Genomic DNA, 24083 nt, shown 5'->3' on the forward strand with positions numbered 1-24083 from the left:
ACTTCTCTAACTCCCCCGTCTCACTTTATTTCCCCCCTCCTTTTTCTCTCTCCACCTTTACTGTATTTTGACCTACTGTGTTAAAGAAACTACTTCAAAATTCGGTGCGAAAAGAGAAATTCACGGTGGGTAGGGGGCGGTTCGCGAAAGAAAGAGAGTGAAAGCAGACTTTTAAATCTATATTAGTGTTCAGTCCAACAGCTCCAGGAATGAATAGGTTAATTTGCGCGGGGGAGGGGGGAGTCGAGGGAGTTTGGGAGATTAATTTTGTGGAGATCATCAGCAAAATAATAAAAACAACAACAATAATAATGAAGGGAGTCTGCGTGTGCCACAATTCTGCACGGATCCCTGTCTTAACTGTAGTTGATACATTTTGTTCTGAAGGGAGATTATTTTAATAATGGTAATAATAGCAGTAATATTTATTATTATTATGTTTTAAGCAACAACTCTCCTGGACTGAGTTAAATCTTTGTACAAACCCCGGACTGATTGGCGATGGCTTCCACCAGATTTGAAAAGCACTCAAATAAAAGACGGCGACGTCAGTAAATGGAAGGCGTGAGTGGCGGGGGGAGGGAGTGAGAAAAGAGCCGGAGTGAGAAACCGAGAGCGAGCGAGAGAGAGACTGACTTAAAAGAAAGAGGAGGAGCTTCGAGAGAGAGACTCCGGCTGTCAATCAAAGGCGGGAGTTCCAATAATCTCCAGCAATCTGTTAGGACCTGACCTGGAGTCCACTCAGATCAATAGGAAAAGTGAAGGGAGAAAGAGACGGAGGATCGTTACGCAGCAGCGGCTGGAGGAGGAGGAAGAAGAAGACGAAGAAGAGGAAGAGGAGGAGGCGGCGGCGGCAGCAGCAAAAGCGGCAGCCCCCCCCCCGGCCTCGCCTGGTCTCCCCACCCCGCTAACCCACCCGGCACCGCCAATGCCTGGCAGACTTTCTGAGACGCACTAAAAAAGTGCAGGCGAGGCGAGCAAAGGGCGAACGACCGGGCTCCTTTTCTTCGCTTCTGCGCCTCTCTCTCTCTCTTTCCTTCCTTCCTCGCGCTCTCTCCTTTCGCTTCTCTTTCCTTTCCTCCCCCTCCCTCTTTCCCCTCCCCTCTTTCCTTCCCCCCTTCCTTCCCCTCTTCCCCCCCTCCTCGCCTCTCCACCCCCCCCCCCAACCACACACCACCCCGCCATGGCATTTTCCCAGTTGGGATACCAGTATATCCGGCCGCTCTACCCATCGGATCGCCAAGGGAACAGCAGCTCCCGAAGCGGGGCAGACCTCAGCCCGACGGGGACGCTCTCCAACGTGCTCTCCTCCATGTACGGAGCGCCGTACGCGGCAGCCGCGGCTGCTCAGGGATACGGAGCCTTCCTCCCCTACACCGCCGAGCTACCCATCTTCCCGCAGCTGGTAAGGAGACGAGTCCACAGATTCCGCTCTTCTTTCTCTCTCTTTCTCTTTCTCGCTCTCTGCCACACACACACACCCCAACTCCAGATTTCTCCCTTTAAAAACCCGCAGTCCTCCTTTCTCCCCCTTTCTTTCTCTTTTTGGAATCTTCAGCTTTTCTTTCTCTTCCAACTCCGCCTGAGATGTGACTTTGCACAGCTGCGGGCGTAAAGCGAAGACGCAGGAAAAGGTGCAATTGGCTGGCGGTGCTTTGCAAGTGACCAGCTCGGTCTCCTGGTCCCCCCCCCTCTCGATCTGGGCCCGGGGGTGCGCTAGAGGGGGCCGAGCAGGCGAGGGGTTAAAAATCTCTCTTCGGCAGATTGAGAAGAGCATGCAAAAAAACTCTTGCCTCGGCTTAATTTTTTTTAAAAAAATAACTCGCAGAGTTTGGGACACAGTTCGCGCCCCCTCCCGTGACTTTTTAAATTTTTATTTATTTATTTTTAAAAAGAGAGGCACCCGGATCCTTAAACCACTGCTTAGTCGGAAGTAATGGGCCGTATTAATTTCAATGCAGCTTTCAAATAATTCCGGGTGTGTGGAGAACTGAACTGAACCAAGGGCAGCGGGTGGGAGGAGGGGGGAGAGAGAGAGAGAATCACCTCCGTGAGTGCCTTTGATCGTCTTTTCTCAATGTAAGAACAATCCCATATTGTGCCTTTTCCTTGTGAATAACACGCACTGGATGAGACGGGGGGGGGGGGAGAGTCGGAATCTCGCTTTGAAAATCAGTAATCATGTTACTATTAATAAGCCTTGGAAGCAAAAAGATCTGCTGTGGGGATCCAAACTAGCAGAAAATAAAGTGTTCGGGTTTTTCATAATATAAGGGAGCCTGATTTCAACAGAGAGTTGTAGGAAGGAGTTACTGAGTTCTTTTGTTGTCCATATATCTTCGAGAGTTTGAATATAGTTTCAGAGCGCCATTCCTAGGCCCGTGTTTCCCCAATGAAAGTTGAAAAAGGGAAATCTAACAATTCCCCCAATACGGACACCCATCAAAACCCTTGGACACAAATGGGCGCTAGTATTCTCATCTCTCTCTCTCTCTCTCTCTCTCTCTCTCTCTCTCTCTCTCTCTCTCTCTCTCTCTCTCTCTCTCTCTCTCTCTCTCTCTCTCTCTCTCTTCCTTTCCGTGAGCGGGTTGATTGACAGTTCCATCTAGCGCGCGGAGGAATCGTCAGGCAAAAGGGTGTTTTGTTTTTTTATTTAAAGGGGGTTTAGCAGCAACACCTCCGTTGTGCAAGTTGCGGGGGGGGGGGAGAGGAGAGAGACGCAGAAACTTCGAGCAGAGATTTTGTCAAGTTAAGCCTGAGCGTTTCTTTAAAGCAAAAACAAAATCCAACTTCTGCAAAGTTGCAAGCGGTGAATTAAAAACAACGACAAGCCTCTGTCTAATAATACCCTGATCTGTTATGTTTTCTCTCAAGGAAACAATGGGAGATTTAATAGGATCTCCCATTAAATGCACGGCATATCCTGTGCATCCCTCTCGTCTCCCCACACCACGTCTCATTTGGGGGTTGTGTGTGTGTGTGTGTGTGTGTGTGTGTGTGTGTGTGTGTGAATATATACGTAAACCTATTTTACTTCTGTCATATATGTGATAACGTCCAGCTACTTTTCGAGATTGTGTTTCCCGAGTTCTGGAGGCCAGGGCTGCATGCGAATGGCCCAAGAAGTTTAAAAAACGTGAGCGAGGTGCGCGCGCGTGTGCGCCTTCAACTCGCTATTGAAAATACTTTTCAAAAAGGACTGGCTGGGACACCTTTAGAACTCTGTGGATTTAAGAAATAACAGGCAGCCTCCCAACCGCCCCCCCCCCCGCACAAACATCAATCCCCTTTATAACTTTTGAAATGAGAAATTATTATAAAACTGCAGACGGAATCGCACTTCTCCATATATATCGAACTTAAAAGGGCAAGCTTCCGAATCTTACAGCGTTCTTCGTCATCCGGCAGAATGACAGTCGCGCAGCCCTTGATTCATTTGATCCCGTCGAATATATTGCTCGGCTTATCTTCCACCCCTTTGGGAGTCAAGAGGGCTACTGAACCGGTGTGGGGGCTCTCTCCCTCTTGAAAGAGCCCATTTCCATGGCTAACCGTTAGTTGCTCTGTGTAACGCCCCCCTCCCCATTTTTTCTGTCCTTCTCCAGGGAGCCCAGTATGAGCTGAAGGAGGGCCCCGGCGTCCAGCACCCGGCTTTTCCTCACCACCACCCGGCTTTCTACCCCTATGGCCAGTACCAGTTTGGCGACCCGTCGAGGCCCAAGAACGCCACCCGCGAGAGCACCAGCACCCTCAAGGCCTGGCTGAACGAGCACCGGAAAAACCCTTACCCCACCAAAGGCGAGAAGATCATGCTGGCCATCATCACCAAGATGACCCTCACGCAAGTCTCCACCTGGTTCGCCAACGCCCGGCGGCGCCTCAAAAAGGAGAATAAAATGACCTGGGCTCCGCGGAGCCGCACCGACGAGGAGGGCAACTCTTATGGCAGCGAGCACGACGAAGAGGACGGCGAAGGCGACAAGCGGGACCCCGACGACGAGGAGATCGACCTGGAGAACATCGACACCGAGAATATGGAGAGCGGAGCGCCAGGGGCCAAAGCGGGGCAGCTTCTCCTGGAAGGGGAGGACGACGAGGAGGAGGACGAGGAGGAGGAAGAAGAGGACGAGGAACCGCCGGATGATTCGGTGCTCCTCCATTCCGACGCCAAAACCACCGACTCGGAGGGCTCCGACGGCTTCGAGGACCTGCCGGGAGCTCAGGAGCGCTTCTTGAAGGCTATGGAGGCCCGTCAGCGCGCCTCGTCGGGCGAGCTGCCTTCGCCAGCGACTCTCCAGCAGCAGCAGCTGCAGCAACAGCGCCATCCTTCTTCCCCAGCGTCCCCCCCAACGGCTCCCAGCCCCGCTTTGGCACCGCAAGCGCAGCCTCCCAAGCCCAAGATCTGGTCCTTAGCAGAGACGGCTACCAGCCCGGATAACCCGTCGCGGAAATCTCCCCCCAGCGGAGGTTCCCCCCCTGCGGCAGCGGCCACCCCCCAGAGCCTCCAGCTGGTGGGAGCCCCCGCACCGCCGCAGCCTCCTCCGACGGCCCCGGGCCCCGCGCACAGACTGGTCGCCTCTTGCCCTCTGGGCAAATTCGCTAACTGGTCCAGCCGGGCCTTCTCGGCCCACCCCCATCACCACCACCACCACCATCCCCACCCGCTCACTTTACTGAACACTCCCCACCTGCTGGGACTCGGGGGGGCGAACCCCAGCGCGGCCCCCAGCGCGGCGGCTATCGCGGCTTTCTCCAGACCCGCGGACCAAGCGCAGAGCGCGGAGTCCTCCGGAACAGGTAACCCATTCGATGGGAGGGAGGCATATACCTGAGAGGGGGGAAAGGCAAGGGGCGAGGGGAAAAACAACTTGGCTGCAACCCTAAGATCATGGGACTTACGTGGGGGAGAGAAGTTTGAACTAGGGTGGGTTTGTATGCGAGGCTGCATGTTTATTCCCTGAGACTTATGAGGCATTGAGTTAAGTTTCCTTAGACAACACTGAAATGAACCTGAAGAAATTTGAGTCCATTCATTTCAGTGGGTCTACTCTGATTAAAACTAAGCTGGCTACCACTAAAACAACTTATAAGAACGCAAATGGTAGAAGGGAGGGGGATTTAGAAGGAAGCTCCAGAATAGAGTAGGTGGAATAAAAAACGACGAAAGCGGGAGGTATTCCTCGAGGGTTTGAAGCCCCAAGAAGCAATTCATTATGACGGGGAAAGACAGACCCTCACTGCTCCCTTTTCTGGACTCTCTATATCTCTTTTCCCAAAAGAGATCCAGGGTTTCTTAGTTGGCCTAAAGATTCAGTTTATATTTCGGACAGAAACATTGGCTGGATCTCTCCACAGCCCACGAACATGCAAGATCATGCTGGATCAGTTTCTGTCTCCTATTCTATCGACTTCAGTGCCAGGCTCCCCATTTAGAATCACATGGTAATAAATACGGTAAATCAGAAGGCCTTTACCTGGGGCGCATTCTTTTTAAAACAACAACTTCCACCAATATTGCCTTAGAAACTGGGGGAGCTTTTTTAAAAAAATTGCATTCTCCCAGTTAGGTATACCCTAGTTGCTGTGGTCAGAATTGGTGCTCTCTGTATTGATGGTATCATCTGCCTATTTTAAAATGACATTTAACCCCCCCCCCAAAAAAAACCCCCTCTTATATTTGCTAGGAAAGAAATCCCCAAACTGAAATCAAAGGTGTGGGTCTTTGGTTTGTTTGTTTTTTTACTTCCATGTAAAATGGGTTTGGCAATCCAGGTGTTCTGTGACCTTAAGCACACACTCTGAAGCGATCAGGCAAATCCCATTGAAATGAAGCATTTTTATTTTAATACTGGATGTGGTTAGGATCTGGGTTCTCTTTAGCAGGTTTTCATTTTTTCATTTATTAAAAAAGAATGTACTGAGCTAAGTTGCTAAGAGTGAAATGAATTCAGGAACCTTAGAGAAGCAAATCCAAGGTGGGTTTTTTTTTAAAAAAAGGAACCTTTTTTTTCTTTGTTTGCTTTTGTTTGTTTTAGATCGATCTAGTGCCTTGGAAGTAGAGAAAAAGTTAATAAAGACAGCTTTTCAACCAGTTCAGAGGCGGTAAGAGATTATCTATGTCCTAGAGGGTACATTAAAAAGGGAGAGGAATTTGCTTGTAGACCAATTCCCATTGACATCAATGGGACTTGCTGCCCTGCAAGATGCAATCTCTTGCAGACTTACTTGGGAGTAAATGCCACTGAAACCAGGACTTGGACTTTCTTCCAAGTAAACATGTGAGGCATTTGGGCCCCACCATGTATATTTAGGACTGGGGAAGAATTATAAATGGCCAGTTTGGTTCCAGCCCCTCTGAGATTCATTTTCCAAGCCAGCTTTAGTGCACTTTTGTGATGTTAGATAAGAGCACCAAGGAAAGATTGCAGAGTCAGTTTTGTAGAATTTGTAAACTAGCGCTTGTGAGATACAAAGGTCCCCTCTGCAACTCTTTCGAGTCTTGTTAAAAATCAATATAGGGAAGCAGAAAATTCCCAGTCTGATCACCTCCTTTTTAATCCTCCAGTTCAAAACTGGCCAAATTGAAATATTGGTTTAGTCTATGAAATAAGGTGGACAGGCCAATGTAAACTCTGCTCTCTTGCATACCTGTGGAGTTTAGGTGTGTGATATATCTGCATATATTTATTTGCACATGCACACCTATATGTATAATCTATCCTAGCTATGTACAAGTGTGCATTCACAAACACACACAGATGCACCCTAATGAAATGAATAGATTTAATTGTGTGGTTGGTGCATATGCATACACACATATATTTCTTTGGCTATAATACCATGCACTGTGTCTGCACGTTGACTAGAAAGAATGCGCCATGATTGCGTATGAGAGAGTACATATGCTTGTGCATAAATGTACATATATTTCATAACTTGCATTTAGCAGTGAAATAGTGTTCACTGGAAGGTTGCTTGATAGTGCTTAAAAATGCACAGCGCTTTGGCCTAAATAAAATAAAAAATAAGTAAAAGGATTATGTCTCTAACATATTAGAGTGGCTATAAAACTGCAGAGGGTTAGCCATGTGAATCTGCTGCAGCAAAACTAAGAAAAGATTCTCCTGACACCTTAAAGACTAACATATGGATTGTGGCATCAGTTTTTATGGACTAAAGGCAAAGGAGCAGGCGGGTTAGTGCATTTCAGAACTCCGCAAAAGCTTATGTTGCAGTCAATCTGTTAGCCTTTAAAGGGCACCCCCCACTCCGCATAAAATTGGAGTAGTTTTTGCTCATGGTTTTTGAATGTTTTCAAAGACTTTTTGTTCCACGTTAAAGAAAGCATAAGCTCCACTGCAGTCTCCAGTTCTGGCTGCCTATTAGATGATCAGAGAAATCAGTATTCAAGATATATATCTATATATCTTCTTTTTTTCTTCTGTGTTCCTTTTCTTCCAGGCCTCAGAACCAACTTGATGCAGCTATGGTTCTATCTGCGTTGTCATCATCATAGTTAATTTTTTTATAATTATTGTTCTAATGATTGTAAAATAAAATTCTCTGTATAGTTACAACTTGTACGCATGTCCATGTATCAAATGAAAAAAATTACAAAAACCAAGAAAAAAAACCCCCTGCTTCTGTGCTATCATCTGGATTAGCTGAATTCGTGAGGTTTTTTGGAAGTCCAGTGAGAAATAGGCGTCTTCATTTTCTTTTTTGTATATATAGTAAAAAGGAAAAAAAATGTACATATGTGTGAACCAAATTGTACAAGAAAGTATATATTTTTGGCTAATAAACTGTTGCCACTTTGACTACAATTTTCTGATACCTACGTGAATTATTATTATTATTATTATTATTATTATTATTATTATTATTATTATTATTATTTATCATGATTTCCTTTTGTCACTTTGGGAAACTTTTAAACTAGTTTTGGAAGATTCCCCACCGTGCTTAGATTTCCAGAAGGGTAGCCGTCTTTAGAGGCTTCCAAATCCAAAACAAAAAGTGCGAGAACGAAAATCAGTAGCAGTCCTGAGTACAAAATGCAGCTGTGTGAGCTAGCTAGAAAAAAATGTCAACAGTGTGTGTTTGTGTACAGGAAAAAGAGGTGTGTGCGTATTCATTTGAATTAAAGAGAGCGGGGGCAGAAATATATACAGTATTGGGACTTTCTGGTTACTTTGCTGTATTAATTTTTAAATAGATTTTTTTTTGGGGGGGACCCGCGTGTTTATGTATCAGGAATGACTGGTGGGGCCATCGCTGCAGATCTGATCAAAACGCCTCGCACTACCCTGTTTTTGTTTTGTGTGTGTGTGTGTGTTAAGAGGTTCTTGTTGAAAGCCAAGTCCGCTGGTTTAAAGGGCCCATATTTTTCAAAGTTGCAAAAAACCTCCTTAGGAGATCGAATCGTCCTTTCGCTTTGCGGCTGGAAATCCTGGGCGATTTCAGGGGGTCGTTCAAAGCGTTCTCGCGTCTGTTTGAATTGCTAAGCGCTACGGGGGCTGGTTTGTGTGTGTGATTTCCACACACACACCCCCGGCAGCTTCTCCTTCCACGTTCGCGTAAGGATCGCACTGTATATTTGAGACAGCTGTTGTCTGGATCAAGTCAGGGGCAAGGCAAGTTGCGAAAGTCAGCCCCGTCGTATTTCTCCTTGTCCTCTTTCCACGGCTAAAGAGACACAAGGTCGGAAGGAGGTGGGCGGAGAGAGGAAAGGCCCGAGTAAAAGGAGGAAAGAGGAGAGGGTCTCTCTCTCCCCCCCCCCCTATTCTTTCCAATGAGATGTGGATTAAGACGGAAAAACTACTGCCGGCTGAGCTGGCAGCGCACGGGAGGGATTGGGCGCGGAGGGAAGGAGCAGGATCGCTATCTCCCATGATTATTTTATATGCATTATCCGGCCGTTTCTATTTATTAAAGAAAGAGGGGGGGGGAGAGAAATCAGAAAGTGAGAGGGGGACGGGAACGCGCCGTCTCGGCTTCGGAGCGCGAGTGAAATCTGGAACTCGAGCGCCCTCTGCAGGCAGAAAGCCACTTGTCTAGTGCGCATTACCCTGCCGGGAGCCAACTAGCGTGTGTGTGTTTACTCGGAAGTAAGTTTCGCTGAAAGCAGTGGCCACTTACTCCCGGGAAAGTTCGCGCGGGAGTTCGGCTTTTTTCTTTTCTTTAGAGGAAGGCCCGCTTTGTTCGTTTTCCTTTCTTCTGACTTCCCTGCGTCCCCCCCCCCGCCTTCTTTCACGGAAAATGTGGGTTTTCTATCAGCCTCCAGCATGCATTTCAAGTTAACCCTCTCCCTAAACGTTCCTGGGAACTCTAGTTTAATCGCCACGGAGCTACAATTCCCAGCACCCTTCACAAACCCTTTGCGTGGGTGCAGATGCTTTAAAGATATGGTGTGCTTGCAGCCAAACAAAACCGATATACCTTTAAAGCACATTTTCTCCTCTCAAAGAATTCTGGGCAATGTAGTTTGTCAAGCCCTGCTGGGAATTGTGACCCTGTGAAGGGTAAACTACAATGCCCTGGATTGTTTGAGAAAGCGAGTATGTTTCAAATGTGCTTTAAAGGTATTGTGCAAGCCTGGAGTCACATCAACATTCAGTTATTTTGGCATAAGCTCCAGTGAACTCATGGGGCTTACTACAGAGTAGACATGTGGCCTTTTGGTCTATTTCTGGAGTAGTGGTAGGGGGAATAATCTGGTTCAAGCTACCCCAACTAGGTGCCTTTCAGTTTTATTACTATTACTATTACTATTACTAGTATTTTTCCAAGCTACATCTCCCATTGGTCATTGCTGGCTGGGGCTGATGGCAGCTGGAATTCAACATCTGGAAGGCACTGGGGTGATATGGTTAGTACAATGCAGAGCAGGGGAACATTTTTGGGCTTCTAGAGCGAGCTTGGTAAGCGATGGGAGAAGTCAGCAGCAACCTCGACCTGCCTGCAAAATAATCTATGACGCCCCAAGGACCTTATTACCCGATGTTGTAGCTATTGATTACCTTTTTGGTTAACCCACCTCCAACCCCGGAAATGAAGCAGCAGGCTCCTGGGGGGCTGGACCGGTGGGGGTGGGGGAAGAGAAAAACAAAACCAGGAATTTAAAACCAAAACAAAAAAGATTGGAGGAGAGAATCATCTTCTTATGGCAAACGATAGGGTGGTTTTAAAAAGCACAAATGGTACTGCTTTGCAAATAAATGATACCAGCAATATTCACCATGTGTTTAAAGAGCACAACTGCCCCTCCAAAAAAGAATCACGGGAACTGTAGTTTGTGCAGGGTGCTGGGAGTTGTAGCTCTGTGAGAGGGGAAACTGCAGTCCCAGGATTCCTTAGGGAAAGCCATGTACTTTGGGTATGCTTTAAATGAATGGCACATATCTGCTTTTCTATTGCAGTCCCTGTGAACAATAGTGATGTATGGAAGACAAAGGCTGGGGCAGGGGCAACAACAACTACCCAAATGTGGGATTCTCTCAGTGTCACTTGTGAGTGTGCATCCTATAATCCCTGGGCAAGAAGTGGTTTTTTGAAAGTTAATACGTAGAGGAAAACCCTGCTGGGGAAAAGCTTAAGGCCAAGGCTGCACGGGTTTACACACTTACTGGAAGTTAGCCCCATTGAACTCTGTGGGAAGTGTGCATGCACACGAAAGCTCATACCAAGAACTAACTTAGTTGGTCTTTAAGGTGCTACTGGAAGGAATTTTTTTTGTTTTGACTATGGCAGACCAACACGGCTACCTATCTGTAACTGAACTCTGTGGGGTATAAAAGGTAAAGGTACCCCTGCCCGTACGGGCCAGTCTTGACAGACTCTGGGGTTGTGCGCCCATCTCACTTAAGAGGCCAGGGGCCAGCGCTGTCCGGAGACACTTCCGGGTCATGTGGCCAGCGTGACATCGCTGCTCTGGCGAGCCAGAGCTGCACACGGAAACACCGTTTACCTTCCCGCTGGTAAGCGGTCCCTATTTATCTACTTGCAACCGGAGGTGCTTTCGAACTGCTAGGTTGGCAGGCGCTGGGACCGAGCAGCGGGAGCGCACCCCGCTGCAGGGATTCGAACCGCCGACCTTTCGATCGGCAAGTCCTAGGCGCTGAGGCTTTAACCCACAGCGCCACCTGCGTCCTCTGTGGGGTATACTTTTGAGTAAAAAGGCAGAGGCTCTCCAGCTGCCCACTTTGGAAAGGAAACAATGTTAAGGCAATAATTTTAGTCCTCCTTAGGTCTGGCGCGATCGGTTAGAAAATGCAAGGTTGGAACTTGTTGGGAAGGTTCCATTTGCTGAACACAATTGGCTAGGATGGAAAAACCTCACAGAATTTTCATTCATAAGAGCGTCTTTCCATTGCATCAATTTCACTAGTTTGCAGAAGGGCGTTTAGGGAAACAAATCTAATCTAGGGTATTACTTGTTACAGATACCCTTTAAAAACAAAACAAAACAGCAACTATTGAGCTGCTGTGCTGCATTATTCAAAGTTAACACCCCTTCCTTAGTTTGTTAAGTGTGATGGGTATTGTGGCTTTGTGAGGGGTAAGCTACAGTTCTCAGGAGTGTTTGAAGGGATGTGTGCTATATATGTGCTTTAAATATACGTATGGTGTACACACGGCCTTGTAAGTCTTTTATCAAATTTCTTCCAAGGAAGTTGCAGCAGGACACACAGGCAAAAAAGAGGGACCTCTCTCACAGCAAAACCCTACGTGCATTTACTCAGAAGTAAGTCTCAGCTGCATTCAATGCAGCTTACTTCCAAGTAGGTGTTCATAGGATTGCAGCATGGAAAAGTTACTCTCCTGTCATTTCTTCTACTTCTTTCCCTCCACCCTTTTTCAGAGAAAAAGCCTCCTAGAAAATATGGAAGGGGAAGAAAAATATAGAAAACGCCCCTTCCAAATTTGATTGTAATTGGAAAAACCCACAAAGTTTTGCATGTGGATCTTTGCATGAGGCAGAGAAGAAATGAAAAGCAATGAGGTGGCAAAGCAGCTCCATTTCCTTAGCAAAGTGTTGAAAATTGGCCAGCTTTGCAAGAGGTCAAGCGGCTTAGAGTCACTTCAGTTTTACCTGCCGGTTTGAGGAGGGAAGGGAGCAATTTTTTTCCTCAGCCTGAAAGAAGCATGGGTTTATAAAAGGTGGGGGATTAAAGCAGACCTGCCTTTGCCCATTAGGAAAATTAAAATTAAATTAAAACACACTTTCCCCGTAACTTTTGACTCCTTCTAGCTTCAGAATCCAGGAAGCTTAGCACAATCAAACCACAGCCATCCCATCTCCCCTTTTGCTGTGGGTCCCTTCCCCCCACTCTCCTTTCTTTGGCAGTTAACTTCAAAAACGGCACAATTATGGGATATTAAAACTAACTACAAGTCAGGCCTGTTATGAGGTTGGTGCAGGGCCCTCTCGGATCTAACAAAGCAGCTTTCGGTGTGAACAAAAGGTTGCCAGATTATTATTATTATTATTTTAAAAAATCAGTTTAAATGAAGACATAAAAAGCTAGTAGTTGTGTTAGTCAGCAGAGCGAAAGGAGATCAAGGAACAGAAATAATAATCTCTTTTACAGGTTAACCAATTGTTGCAAGCTTTGAAAGGCAGGTAACTTTCACCAGCGTAGGGATAGTCAGTCTGTTCACGCAGGCAAGCGTGTAGAAGATTACAAAGTGGGGTTTGCGTTGTGCAATGAGGCTGACATCCAGGAGTTTGCTTTGGAGTAAGCGTGCACACAGGATTGCATTGTAAGACGGACAGGGTGTGTGTTTGCTGAACTATCTTTACAGCAGGACTCTTGTCATTTTATTTTAGGGTAGGTTGCTGGTGTGTGTGCTAGCCTGTGCCTCTTCAGGGGTTGTTCAACTCCCATCATTCCTGACCATTGATCATGCCAGCTGGGGCTGATGGGAGTTGTAGTTTAACAACGTCTGGAGGACCAATGGTTTGCCCTCCTGATTTAGGGTCAATTCACATTCAAGGCAAAAGCTGTGTGCACATTTACCATTTATTCTGGCCCCAGTGTGCTCTCACCAGAGGTATGTGAAGCTAAGTACACATGACATTAGCCACAACCCATATATAACTTGTAGTTTCTTGAGAAATGCTACTTGTTGATGTGTTTACCCTCAAAACGGCTCGCATCCAGTTTGAAAATGTAAGCTGTGGCTAAGCTGAGATGTGCACATTCCAGACATCCGTTGCACATGCACAGATGACAGTGCATGCACAGAAGAGTACAGGAGGTTGCATGAGCAGAGAAACAAATCAAGTGATCTGTTAATGGTGCGCACAGCAAGGTAAAGCGTGATTATTGAAACACAGCAGGGGGAAATGACCTCACTGGGTTTTAAGCTGTTCATGTGTACATGCCCTAAAATGGAGCCGTGCACTGCCAAGAATGTGGAGCTATCAGTGGGAATGACAACTCTATGTGGAATCCCCTCCTTCCATAATAAATAGTAAAACTTCACGTTGAGGGCTTCCCCATTTTAGTTTATATATTATAAGTCACTTTGAGTTATCTTGGTAAAAAATGACTAATAAATTTAATTAATTAGTTAAGTAAGTAAGTAAGTAAGTAAGTAAGTAATAGTGACACTGAGACTTAGGTTTATGCTGGGGTGTTTTAACTACACCTTGCAGAAAAACTCAATATGCAGATGCCATTTTCAGCAACAGGCCCATTCTCCTTGTAATACAGGCAACTCCTCATTTGTGCACGACCGGTGATGCACACGCTGTTTTTTGGCACTGCAAGGGGGTGCGGCAGGAGTGGGGCAGGGCAGGTTACATGCATCCCCCACTGGCACGTAAATGGGGAGTTGCCTGTAAATTGCTCCACAACCCCTCAAATTGCTATTGAGCCTCTTTGATACTATGTGAATGCATGCGTGACTATTATTGATGCAGGATAGAAAGTCTGCAGCGTGTGCCCATTGTTAAACGGAATGTGCTTCCCAGGCTCTATGGGAATCTGTGGCCCTGCAGATGCTGGCGGACTCCCACCAGCCCCAGCAAGCACGGCCAAGGACAAGGGGAGTTGTAGTTCAGCAACACATGGAGGGCCAGAGGTTCCCCAAACCTGCTCTATGGGTTTTACATTAGCATTTTAGACATGCGAAATGCAACAGACGAAAAGCTTTTCTTGTTTTGTGCAAAATCTCTCTAAGAAGGCATTTTAGGCTGGGTTATGCCCCTTGCAAATCTTGTTTGTGAGGGGCAAAACAGAGCCATTTCCCAATCAATTGTACATCCTCAGTTTCTTATGTTTGAATTGCAGACCTAAGTATGCCAATATTAGCATGTGTGTGTGTGGGAACTCATTCTTTCTCTCCCTCCCCGACCACCACTCCATTGCCCTATGCCAATTTGGAAATTCAGTTGGGTTGCTGAATTTCAGTCAGACTGCATCCTCAAAGTAACCTGGGAAATATAGTTTTGTGACTGGAAAGGATTTCTAGAAAGGACATATCTGCACTGCGAATTAAGACACCACCTTTTCAGAGACGTGGGAGGGAGGGAGGATCAAGGAAGGACTTAGGGGACAGGGGGAATATAGGAAGCTGCCCTATACCAAATCAGACTGATGGTCAATATTGTCTATATCGATTGGCAGAGGCTCTGCAGAGTTTGTGATAGGATTCTCTCCCAGAGCTATCTGGAGATGCCAGGATGTGAACCTGGGATCTTAGGCATGCTCTGCCACTGACCTCTGGCCTTTTCCTATGAGGGGAGAAGGACAAGGAATGAGTGAGAAAGATGGGTGCTTCAGGACTCTGTGGAGGTACAGGCGGCATCATGGACAGAAGTTATTTTTACCAACTTTGGCTACTTCACCAACAATAGGGTTATTGGAAGAAGGCAGATCTTGCCTCAGTTAATAACATGTTTTGGTTACATCCAGGTTAGATTACTACAATGCACTCTACAGCGGCTGCCCTTGAAGATTATATGGAAAGGTCACTTAGTGCAGAACTGGGCAGCTAGAACACTTGTAGGGACTAGACATTATGGCTAATCCATGTTAGTTACATTGGCTGCCTATTTGTTTCCAGACACAGCTGAAGGTGCTTTGTTATTGACCTTTAAAACTCTATTAGTTAGGGGCCAGGCTATTCCTGCACTCATATGAGCCTGCCCTGGCCTTAAGATCATCATCTGAGGCCTTGCTCTGGTGAGAGTTCTCAGGCTGGCAAGTGTCAGAGACATTTGTAGTGGCTTCACACCTCTGGAATACCCTCCCTGAGGAGGTCCATACAGCCCTTTCTTCACTGACTTTGTAGATCCTTAAAGCCCTTCTTATGCCAGTCTGCATATAATTTTATGTAGATCTGTTTTAGCACATCTTTATTTTCATTGTGCTTAATGCTGGTGTTTTATTCAATTACAAATTATTTTCAAAACATGAGGATTTTGTTGTACTGTTGTGTATATATGACATCACCTTGTGAAGCTATATAAGTTGAAAGGTGGGATAAGCATCTCTGAGGCCCCATCTGCACTATACATTGAAAGTAGTATCATACTACTTTCAACTGCCATGGCTTCCCTAAAATAATCCTGGAAACCGTTGCTTGTTAAGGGTGCTGAGAGTTGTTATGAGAGTCTTATTCCCCTCAAAGACTTCTCAGCGTAGCTTAACCATCAACCCCTCTTCCCAGGGCCTTGGTGGGTCCTCAAAGTTCCTGGTCTTGCCCTGACCTCCATGTTTCTGTCATAACTTCTGAATGGAATCTACATGTGTACACACTGTACATTTCCACAGTTTACTGACTCTGCAACACAGATCCACTTTGAACATGTGTGGACTCTGTTATGACGAGCACATAAGAACATAGGAAGCTACCTGTCAGACCACTGGGTCATCTAGTTCAGTGTGGTCTACACCAGGTGCCTCCAACCTTTTCAGACTCAGAACCCACATGAATGTGGGGGCCTATTTCTTAACCACATATTTGAATGGTGTTGATGCTCCTGTTGTGACTCACCTTGCATCAGGCCATGACCCAATAGTGGGTCATGACCCACTAGCTGAAGACCAGCAGTCTACACTGACTGGTAGTGACTCTCTGGGATTTGGGGCAAGGAGTCTTTCCCCAGCCCTATCTGGAAACACCAGGATTAATCTGTAGCCTTCTGCATCCAAAGCACCGGGTGCAATCCTGATCCCTGCCCCCTGTGTGCGTGCATGTGCGTGCACACTCAGGTATTACAAATATGCTGTCCATACACATACTTTTCTCTGAAGAGAAGCAAAATACAGACTAAAGTTAAATTCAGGCTAAAAACACAGAGGTGCCTTTTCTTGATGTATAATTCTTAGGGCAGCTTTCAACAACCTGGCACCTTCCAGATGTCTTGGACTATAGTTCCCATCATTCCCCAGTCAGCATGGCCAAAGGTCAAGGATGATGGGATTTGGAGTCCAACAGTATCTGCTTGGGGAAGGCTGTCTTATGAGAATCTCAGACAAGCTTCACCAGAAGAGCTGCGGTAGATTTTATTACCACTATCCTTCCTACGCAGGAACGCCGCTGCATCTCCTGCAGAACCGATAAAGCTGCCGGGTGCTAAGAGTTAACACCAAGTTAAAAGTACCAACACACAGGAGCATCCAGGGTGACATGCTTCAAGTTGAGACAGTACAAGTTATGCAAATGCAAAAGGGGTGTGCGGTATTGACATTTTGAGGTCACAGTGATAGGAATGTATTATTTATAGGCCTGGGTTGCAGGAGGCCGATAAACTACATTTGAAATCCTCGAGGTTTGTAAAGCTAGAAGAAGAGTCTCTTCCCCCCCCGCTTTTCCTTTTTAAAGATGCACATTAGCAGGTATGAGGTTAACCTACCTAGAAATTCTCTATTTAGACAGCCTTTTCTGTAAGATGGCTGGTCCTGTACAATAAAGGAAGTGATGTAGAAATAAAAGTTTTTATATATAAAAAAAGAGGAAAATAATTTTCAGGATGCTTGCTTTATCTCTTGCATTTATTCATTTATTATTTGTTTATTTATTTAAATAAATAAATAAAACAGAAGACGCCTTTAAAGAGAGGGCTGTCCTTTGTGAAACAGGACACCCAGCTGCATGGGGAAGGTCAAACTTTTGCTTAACTTAGGGATCACTGATGAAGCACCGGTGACCTTGCCAGTCTACTCAATGGCAGCCACAAACAGCATCAGCAAACACCCCCTTCAATAATCAACACTGCACAAGAGACTTTTGGATCTCTATTTTGCTGAATTCCTGGGTGCAGCGGCTTGGCCACTCCTGCGCTGAGCACGCTCCCATGCTCCCTTTTGTTGGATGCTGGGATTAGACACCCACCTTCCCTCCTGTTCTGAGCAGAGGAGAGGTGCAAAGAGCTTCTCTATGTAAGTGAGCTCTGCAGTTGGGAATGTAGGTTACTTTTGATCGGGGGCAGGGAGGCATGCTTCCACCATTTGGTGGTCCTGTTTCTTTTTCTGCTCTTTCAGATGTGACACCGCTTTTGTGCTTTGCCATGCCCCAAAGGAAGCCATTTTGTGTCATGCCACATATCCACGGCAGCCATTTTGTGTCGGGCACCCAGGGTACGTTCTGTGGGGTTGATGTGCCACTGGCTCCCTTGCATCACCTGACAGACTAACAAATCAGAAGCCTGGGTATAGCACTACAGCCTCCAGATGTGTTGTCTCTGCAATACCACCTCCTCACCACTTGCCTTGGCAGTGCCCAAGAGCAGTAGATAATTTTCAGTATAGCTATGGCTCCCTCTCCTGGCAACCTACCTTGGTGACAAGGAACTTTAGCTGGCACTGCCCGTGGTTTATCTCCAAGTGGCTGTGTAAATTAGCCCTCGTGATTTATGCCTGCGTTTTCATTGTGAGGCTCACCCTTTAAATCTTTCTCCTTCAGATGATCGCTGGTTTGCCAAAGCTCTGGCTAGCCAGAGAAAGCTTTTAGCCTAGCCCACCTGCCCCCCCCTTCGCTTCTTGGCTGCTCTTTCCCTGTCTAATCAATTATCTTCCTAGCTAGTCCTTCTCAAAGGTGAGAGCTCATTATGCATATTCATAAATCACAGTGCCCAGACCTGACACTGATTGATGTAATCATCTCTCTTCCTCCACAAGGGCTAGGATAGGGAAGGAAAGGGAGCAGGGCTGTTGGGTGGGGGGCGCAGGAGATGGCAAGCGATTGAGACTTGCAAATTGTCAAACCCCCAGTTCTCTCAAACTTCAGCCAGCTCTCTTTCTTGCTTCCTATTGACTGCAGAGCAAGGGACCCAGCACAAGCATCTTGAAAAGGCAAAAGAAGAAATGCCAGCCAGTTGCCTTCGGCCATTTGTTTTACTTAGAATATCTGCAGGCTGCTTTTCATCAGTGCTCTCTGAGCAACTTACAATAAATAGAATGAAACCACAACTGGAATATGGTGCATCCTTAAGAACAGGAGTGGGGAACCTTAGAACTGGGGGCCAACTGTGGCCCCCAGGCTCCTTTATCTGGCCCTTGGGACTCTTCCCAGAAAACAGCTCTCATTGGCTTTGTGTCTCACCCTCCTTGAGTGTTTCTGTCTGGGTGAAATGTGTCCTTGGATGCTCATAATGCCTTTTGCTTGTCTGAATGGGGGGTCAGAGGGTGTGTGTGTGTGTGTGTGTGTGTGTGTGTGTGTGTGTGTAGAAACTAGGTTACTGTACAGAGGTAAATTTTACATTAATTGTTCCACCCACATTTATCTCTGGCTCCACCCACCACTGACCTGTGCCCCTTGGAAGGTTGTCCAGAAGGGAATGCATGCTTAGCACTCAGAGAATGTGCTTGTGGTTAGCATGCAGACTGCCACCATAAAAGGCTATCAAGAACTGCTAGCCATGATGGCTATGCTCTGCCTCCTTGGTCAAAGGCAGCAATACTTCTGAATAACAGTTGCTGGGAAACATAGGATGGGAGAGAGGGTTCTTGTGCTCAGGTCCTGTGAGCAGGTTTCCTATAGGCATCTGGTTGGTCACTGTGAGACCAGGATGCTGGACTAGATGGGCCGCTGCCCTGATACAGCACGATCGGCGGGTTATAAATAATAACATCATTATCATTATCTTCTTATGTTCTTAAAACCTTCTGAAGAAGTTTAAGACTTGGACAAACACATGTTTCCTCTTGGTGCTGAAAAGAAAACCAGTATGGCCTTAGGTGCACCTCTTGGGGGAAGGGTGACATGTTTTCTTCTGGCCACCAGAAGCCTGCCAAGTCATGGCTTTCCTTGTAGAACCCTGAAACTGTAGTGTGCTGGGAGTAGGAGACCCCTTCCCCCCCACAGAGCTACAATTCCCCAACATTCAATCTGTATTCCTAGGGAAGTCAAGGACCTGCAGCTCTGTGGAGTCTCCTAACAACTGTCAGCATTCTTAACAAAGAAGCCATGACTATTAAAGTGACGTGAGGCTGCTGTAAATGTATGGTGCGGATGTGGCTTCCATCTGTTTCAGTGTTTTGTGTATCTATTAAGGGAGAAAGTGACCCTCCCAAAGAAATGCTAAATCGAAGAGAAAATGCTCAAGAGCCAGCCTGCTAATAAAAAAAGAAGAAGCTTATTTTACCAACTGCCTTCTGTTTTGGATGCTATATGTTGAGATGCGGATAGAAACAAGCTTTCCACAAGGTTTGTTTCACAGCTGAAAAGCCCACTCTTCCCTGACACTGCTTCATAAGATTACACTGCATTCAGGCTCTGCAGTTACAGTGCTGGGCTCAGACTCACAACAGCAAGAACCATATTGTGTTGATTCAGACCTGGGCAGTCATCAAGTTGTCCTCCCTATATAATTGGACACCAGCTCCCATCAGTCCAAGTCTATGTTGCCAAAAATCAGAGATTATGGACCAGCGGGGGGGGGGGGGCAGGTGTGGTGTGGAAAGCTTCCTGAGGGTCCGAAGAGGCTTGGAGGATAGCATTTACCCCCTCGCTGGCCTTCACTTTCTCATTTCTGGTACAGACAAAGCTATGCTAGATGGACCTATGTCCTTAAAGCATTAGGTCTGGTCATAATGCTATTATTCCAAAACAGATCCATTTACTTTCATGCATGACTCTGGAGGAGAGGGTTTGCATTCAGGTTCTTCAAGAGATGTGCAGGTTAAAGGACTAAACGTCACTGAAGTTAGTGCCACTTACTTCTGGGTAGACATGAATAGGACTGAACTATATTATAGACTCCCTGCTCACCATATAAACATTTAAGCTAGCAGTTCGTTTCACATTGGTGGTATTATTTGTGTTCTCAAGATTATGTTTGAGCATAACCATGTTCAAACTTCCATTTCCATGTTGAAATGTTCTATTGCCCCTCCAAAGGTTTGGGGCTTCTTCCTCTTCTTTGTTCTGAAAAAGAAAAGAAAAAAGAAACATGATTCTGATCAGGAATGTAAGAGATGTTACCAACGACCAATAATAAATTCAATAAAAGATATGTGCACCTCAAACCATGCCAGGGATATTACCAAAGAAAGTAACTGCTAATCAAGTGATTTTGAATGCCTTATCTCCCCTGTTAACAAACAGCTATAAGAAAATTAAGGCTTATAGCCTGATTGCTTTTTAATCTAAGAAAAACCAATAAAGATATCAAAGGTTCTTTATACTGAACGCTCTGAATGCAAAGCAGACTAACAAGGGCCTTGCTCTGCTTTAAGACCCCCCCTCCTTAAACTGCACAGATGTTAACCCTTACCTTTAAACAAAAATCCTCCAAACGTCACATTCCATAGCACAGCTGAGGAGAAATATTTAATTTTTATGGACAAAGGCCTTTGGAGAATACTGCCAGGACAAAACCTCCCTTTATGAAATGCCGAACAGGCAACGGCGCCCACAATGGCTGCTTGCTAACGACGTATGTCCAACAGGCCTCTTTAACTATTCAGCAAATGAAGGATATTAAACAACATTTTGCTTTAAGGTATGCTGAGGCCATCCCCATTAGGACACGGTGCCATTCATTTATCCACATGTTAAGTGAATGTCCTTGTGGCTAATGAGCAATAATCAACAGTGACTCCACTTCATTCCTTCGCTCGCAGCAATGTTAAATACTCTGATGGAGCCTCTTTGCTGACACACACACACTAGAGAATATGGTTAAAGAAGTGCTAAAGGACATTCTTAGCAGCAGGAGAGGAGGGAGGAGGAGTGGCCACACATCAGCAGACACAGGGAGAGATATTCCTTTATTACATAGCCTACCTTTCTTAGGTCCAGCACTTAGAGGCATAACTGCGCAGCTCCTTTTATGCCTTTCACTATTATTGTTCTTTATTAAGCTTATTCATTGCCTTTTTGGCCCATGCGACCCAAAGCAGCATACAGCAATAAATAAATAACACCACCATAAAGCAAAGCGAAGAGAAATCTAAAATGCATTCATATTTTTAAAAGGCAGGATAATTAAAACCAGGATAACTGAAAGCCAGAGGAAAATAAATGTTTTTGCCTGGTGCCTAAAGATCTGTAATGATGGCATCAGCTGAGCCTCCCTGGAGGGAACGTTCCACAATTGGGGGGCCACCACTGAAAAGGCCTGTTCTCATGTTGCCACTGATTGCAGGGTAACTATCCTAGCTCCACAGCATCTGTAAGGCTGTTGGATTGTTGCTGTTAACAAAGAGTCATCTGTCAGCTTAATAACTTGGGAGGAAAGTTCAAAATGGTAAGTAGGATACTGGACATGCCATTTAATATAGAGACAAGGGATGGGGGAGAAATTTGATTCCATTCACACTTAATGCCAAATCTCACAAATTTGCATTTTCCAAAACAATTTGAGCACCGAAACAACACAGCCATCCTTCAGAATTTGCACCCATCTGAATTTTGTGATGCAGTTCTCCAACCAAACCGTGCTTAGAAAAATGCATATATTAGGGTGTATAAAACTGAACATACTAATGAACATGCACACACAAATGCATTATACTAGGAGGAATGCTGCAGACAAAAAATGTGTTTAATCAGGGGGGGAAATGCACTGAAGTGCTGGAGAGTTTTCTCAGGGGCTTAAGAAAATTGCAAACTGGTGTGGAAAGGAGGCTGCCTTACAGTGAGTCATACCATTGGTCCATTTAGCTCAGTATTGTCCACACTGACTGGTAGCAGCTCTCCAGGGTTTCAGGTGGGGGACATTCCCAGTTCTATCTGGAGAGGCCAGGGATTGAACCTGGGACTTTCTGCATGCAAAACAAGATGCTTTACCACTGATCTGGGGTACTTCTTCAAAGAAGGGCTCTCCTTCTTTGCACTCCAAGCAAAGATATTCCATGCCTACTCTGAGACTCTTCTTATTTTCACAGATTTTAGGGCTGAACAGAGGCAATAAGGCCGAAGAAGTGACAGATCGAAATGCTCACGAGTCCTTGTTCAAATTAAATCCTGGCTGTTTAATGTTTAATTTACTTTTTCCTCTGCAATAATATATACACATCCAATCTGACACATCTTTTAGAAGAGAATGTAACTTCCACAGCACTTAATGAATCTATTTTATTGCAACATCCTCGGCACTTTCAGCAGGTCCATAAACTTAGTTAATATTATACAGTATATAATGCTGTGTATCTATGTGCAGTTTTGCTCAGGCAACCTTCCCCATTGCTCAGTCGAGTTGCCCACTGCCTGGTTGTCTTCTGTGTCAAGTTTCAAAAGTCTGGGAGGTGTAAATGAATCATTTCTTTGCCATGATTAAGCTTAAAGTTAGAAATAAAATATGTCAATCAATTGGGTTGGAAATGTTCCTGCTGTCTAAGCTGGTTATGCAAAGCACTTGGAGGTGCATAGCTACAATCAATTAGGTCAAGGAAAGTGATGGCACTCGAAGCCATCAATGGGTGTCACTTGAATTCCTCATTATTTTTAGCACCGGTGGAAATGCGTGTCAGTAGGCCAGCATGCTGGGATGGGAATACAATTACTTATGAGCTATGCATTCAACTCAAGCTTCCGCCACATTAACATCTCAAAATTAAATTTTATTTTCAAGCAAAACAGCCAAGGTGGAGGGTGTTTTTAAAAAGGGGGGGTGGAAGGGTGATGGTGGTGAAGAAATGCCTTCCATTCTATATGGATGCACCGCTAGTCGCCGTGCAGAATGCCTTGATAATGATGAGGGCAACCATCCCAAAACAGCCGGATAATTGCTGCACTTAATCTATGACTGCCTGCATAAATAATCCAAGCTACCTCCAAATGCTGGTGGAAAGGAAGAACAGGAATGCATATGATATAGGAATGCAGAACATAACTAGGTATGAAACAAAAGCACCAGCCCAAGTGAGAGGACCATATATAGATCCCTCCTGCTTCAATGCATCATACTAAAACACAGGGTCATATAATAATGATGATGATGATGATGATGATGAATATGATGATGATAATGTTGCCCATCTCTGGGTTCTCCAACAAATTAGAACACAGTAACAAATTAAAACACAGCAATAAAGCTGACTGGATAGTAGGTTCTTCATACAGCAATCACAACACAATATTTACCACCCAAAGAAGTGGTAAATTTTAGCATATGTAGATGATTGTTAAGAGGGTTAGACAAATTCATAGTGGTTATCAGCAGCTGTCCCAGTCAGGGCACTCGAAGCTCACAAGGCCAATCACCGCCTCTCAGCCTAACCTACCTCACAAGACTGTTGTGGGGATTAATGAGGAGTGAGGAAACAATGTACACTGTACACCACCCTGAGTTCCTTGGATAAAAAGCTGGGATATAAATGCAACACATAAATAACACTGCAACTTTCGGCTGAGAAAAGCAGCTTTTGATTTTTGCAGTACCGCTTGGGATTGCCAGTGCAGCCTCCACCGAAAGACCAAGTCTGGGAAATGCAGGTCCATATTTTGTGAGCTCATCTGCAAATTGCACCCATGATGATCCAGAGATTTTGCCAACTCCAATTTTAAGCTTTCTAGCTTTTGACGGCTGCCTGAGCTGTGTTTCAAAATTCAAAATGGTTTCATCCGTGTTCCCATGTTGGAGCAAATGTTTGTCTCTCTCCTTGAATCTGTTTTCCAATTCC

The 24083-nt window shown here is 45.6% G+C and overlaps 1 protein-coding gene across 2 annotated transcripts; it reads left to right on the top strand.

The window, feature by feature from the left end:
- The first annotated feature begins 646 nt into the window (after nt 1-646).
- IRX3 (iroquois homeobox 3) lies at nt 647-7826 on the top strand. 2 transcript variants are annotated; one of them, XM_081921233.1, is made up of 4 exons: nt 648-1405; nt 3606-4797; nt 6036-6102; nt 7462-7826. In XM_081921233.1, the coding sequence occupies exons 1-4, from the start codon at nt 1184-1186 to the stop codon at nt 7514-7516; spliced, it is 1536 nt and encodes a 511-aa protein (XP_081777359.1). In that variant the 5' UTR covers nt 648-1183; the 3' UTR covers nt 7517-7826. The 2 variants fall into 2 exon arrangements, with proteins under 2 accessions (XP_081777360.1, XP_081777359.1); XM_081921234.1 differs by lacking the exon at nt 6036-6102 and having other exon boundaries at nt 647-1405.
- The last annotated feature ends 16257 nt before the right edge of the window (nt 7827-24083 follow it).

This window comes from Podarcis melisellensis, assembly GCF_964234715.1.
Source record: "Podarcis melisellensis genome assembly, chromosome: 8".
NCBI lineage: Eukaryota > Metazoa > Chordata > Lepidosauria > Squamata > Lacertidae > Podarcis > Podarcis melisellensis.

Coding starts and splice junctions, on each gene's coding strand:
- IRX3 (XM_081921233.1), top strand. CDS start 1,184: ATGGCATTTTCCCAGTTGGGATACCAGTATATCCGGCCGCTCTACCCA. Junction 1,406..3,605: donor TACCCATCTTCCCGCAGCTG/GTAAGGAGACGA, acceptor GTCCTTCTCCAG/GGAGCCCAGTATGAGCTGAA. Junction 6,103..7,461: donor TTTCAACCAGTTCAGAGGCG/GTAAGAGATTAT, acceptor CTTTTCTTCCAG/GCCTCAGAACCAACTTGATG.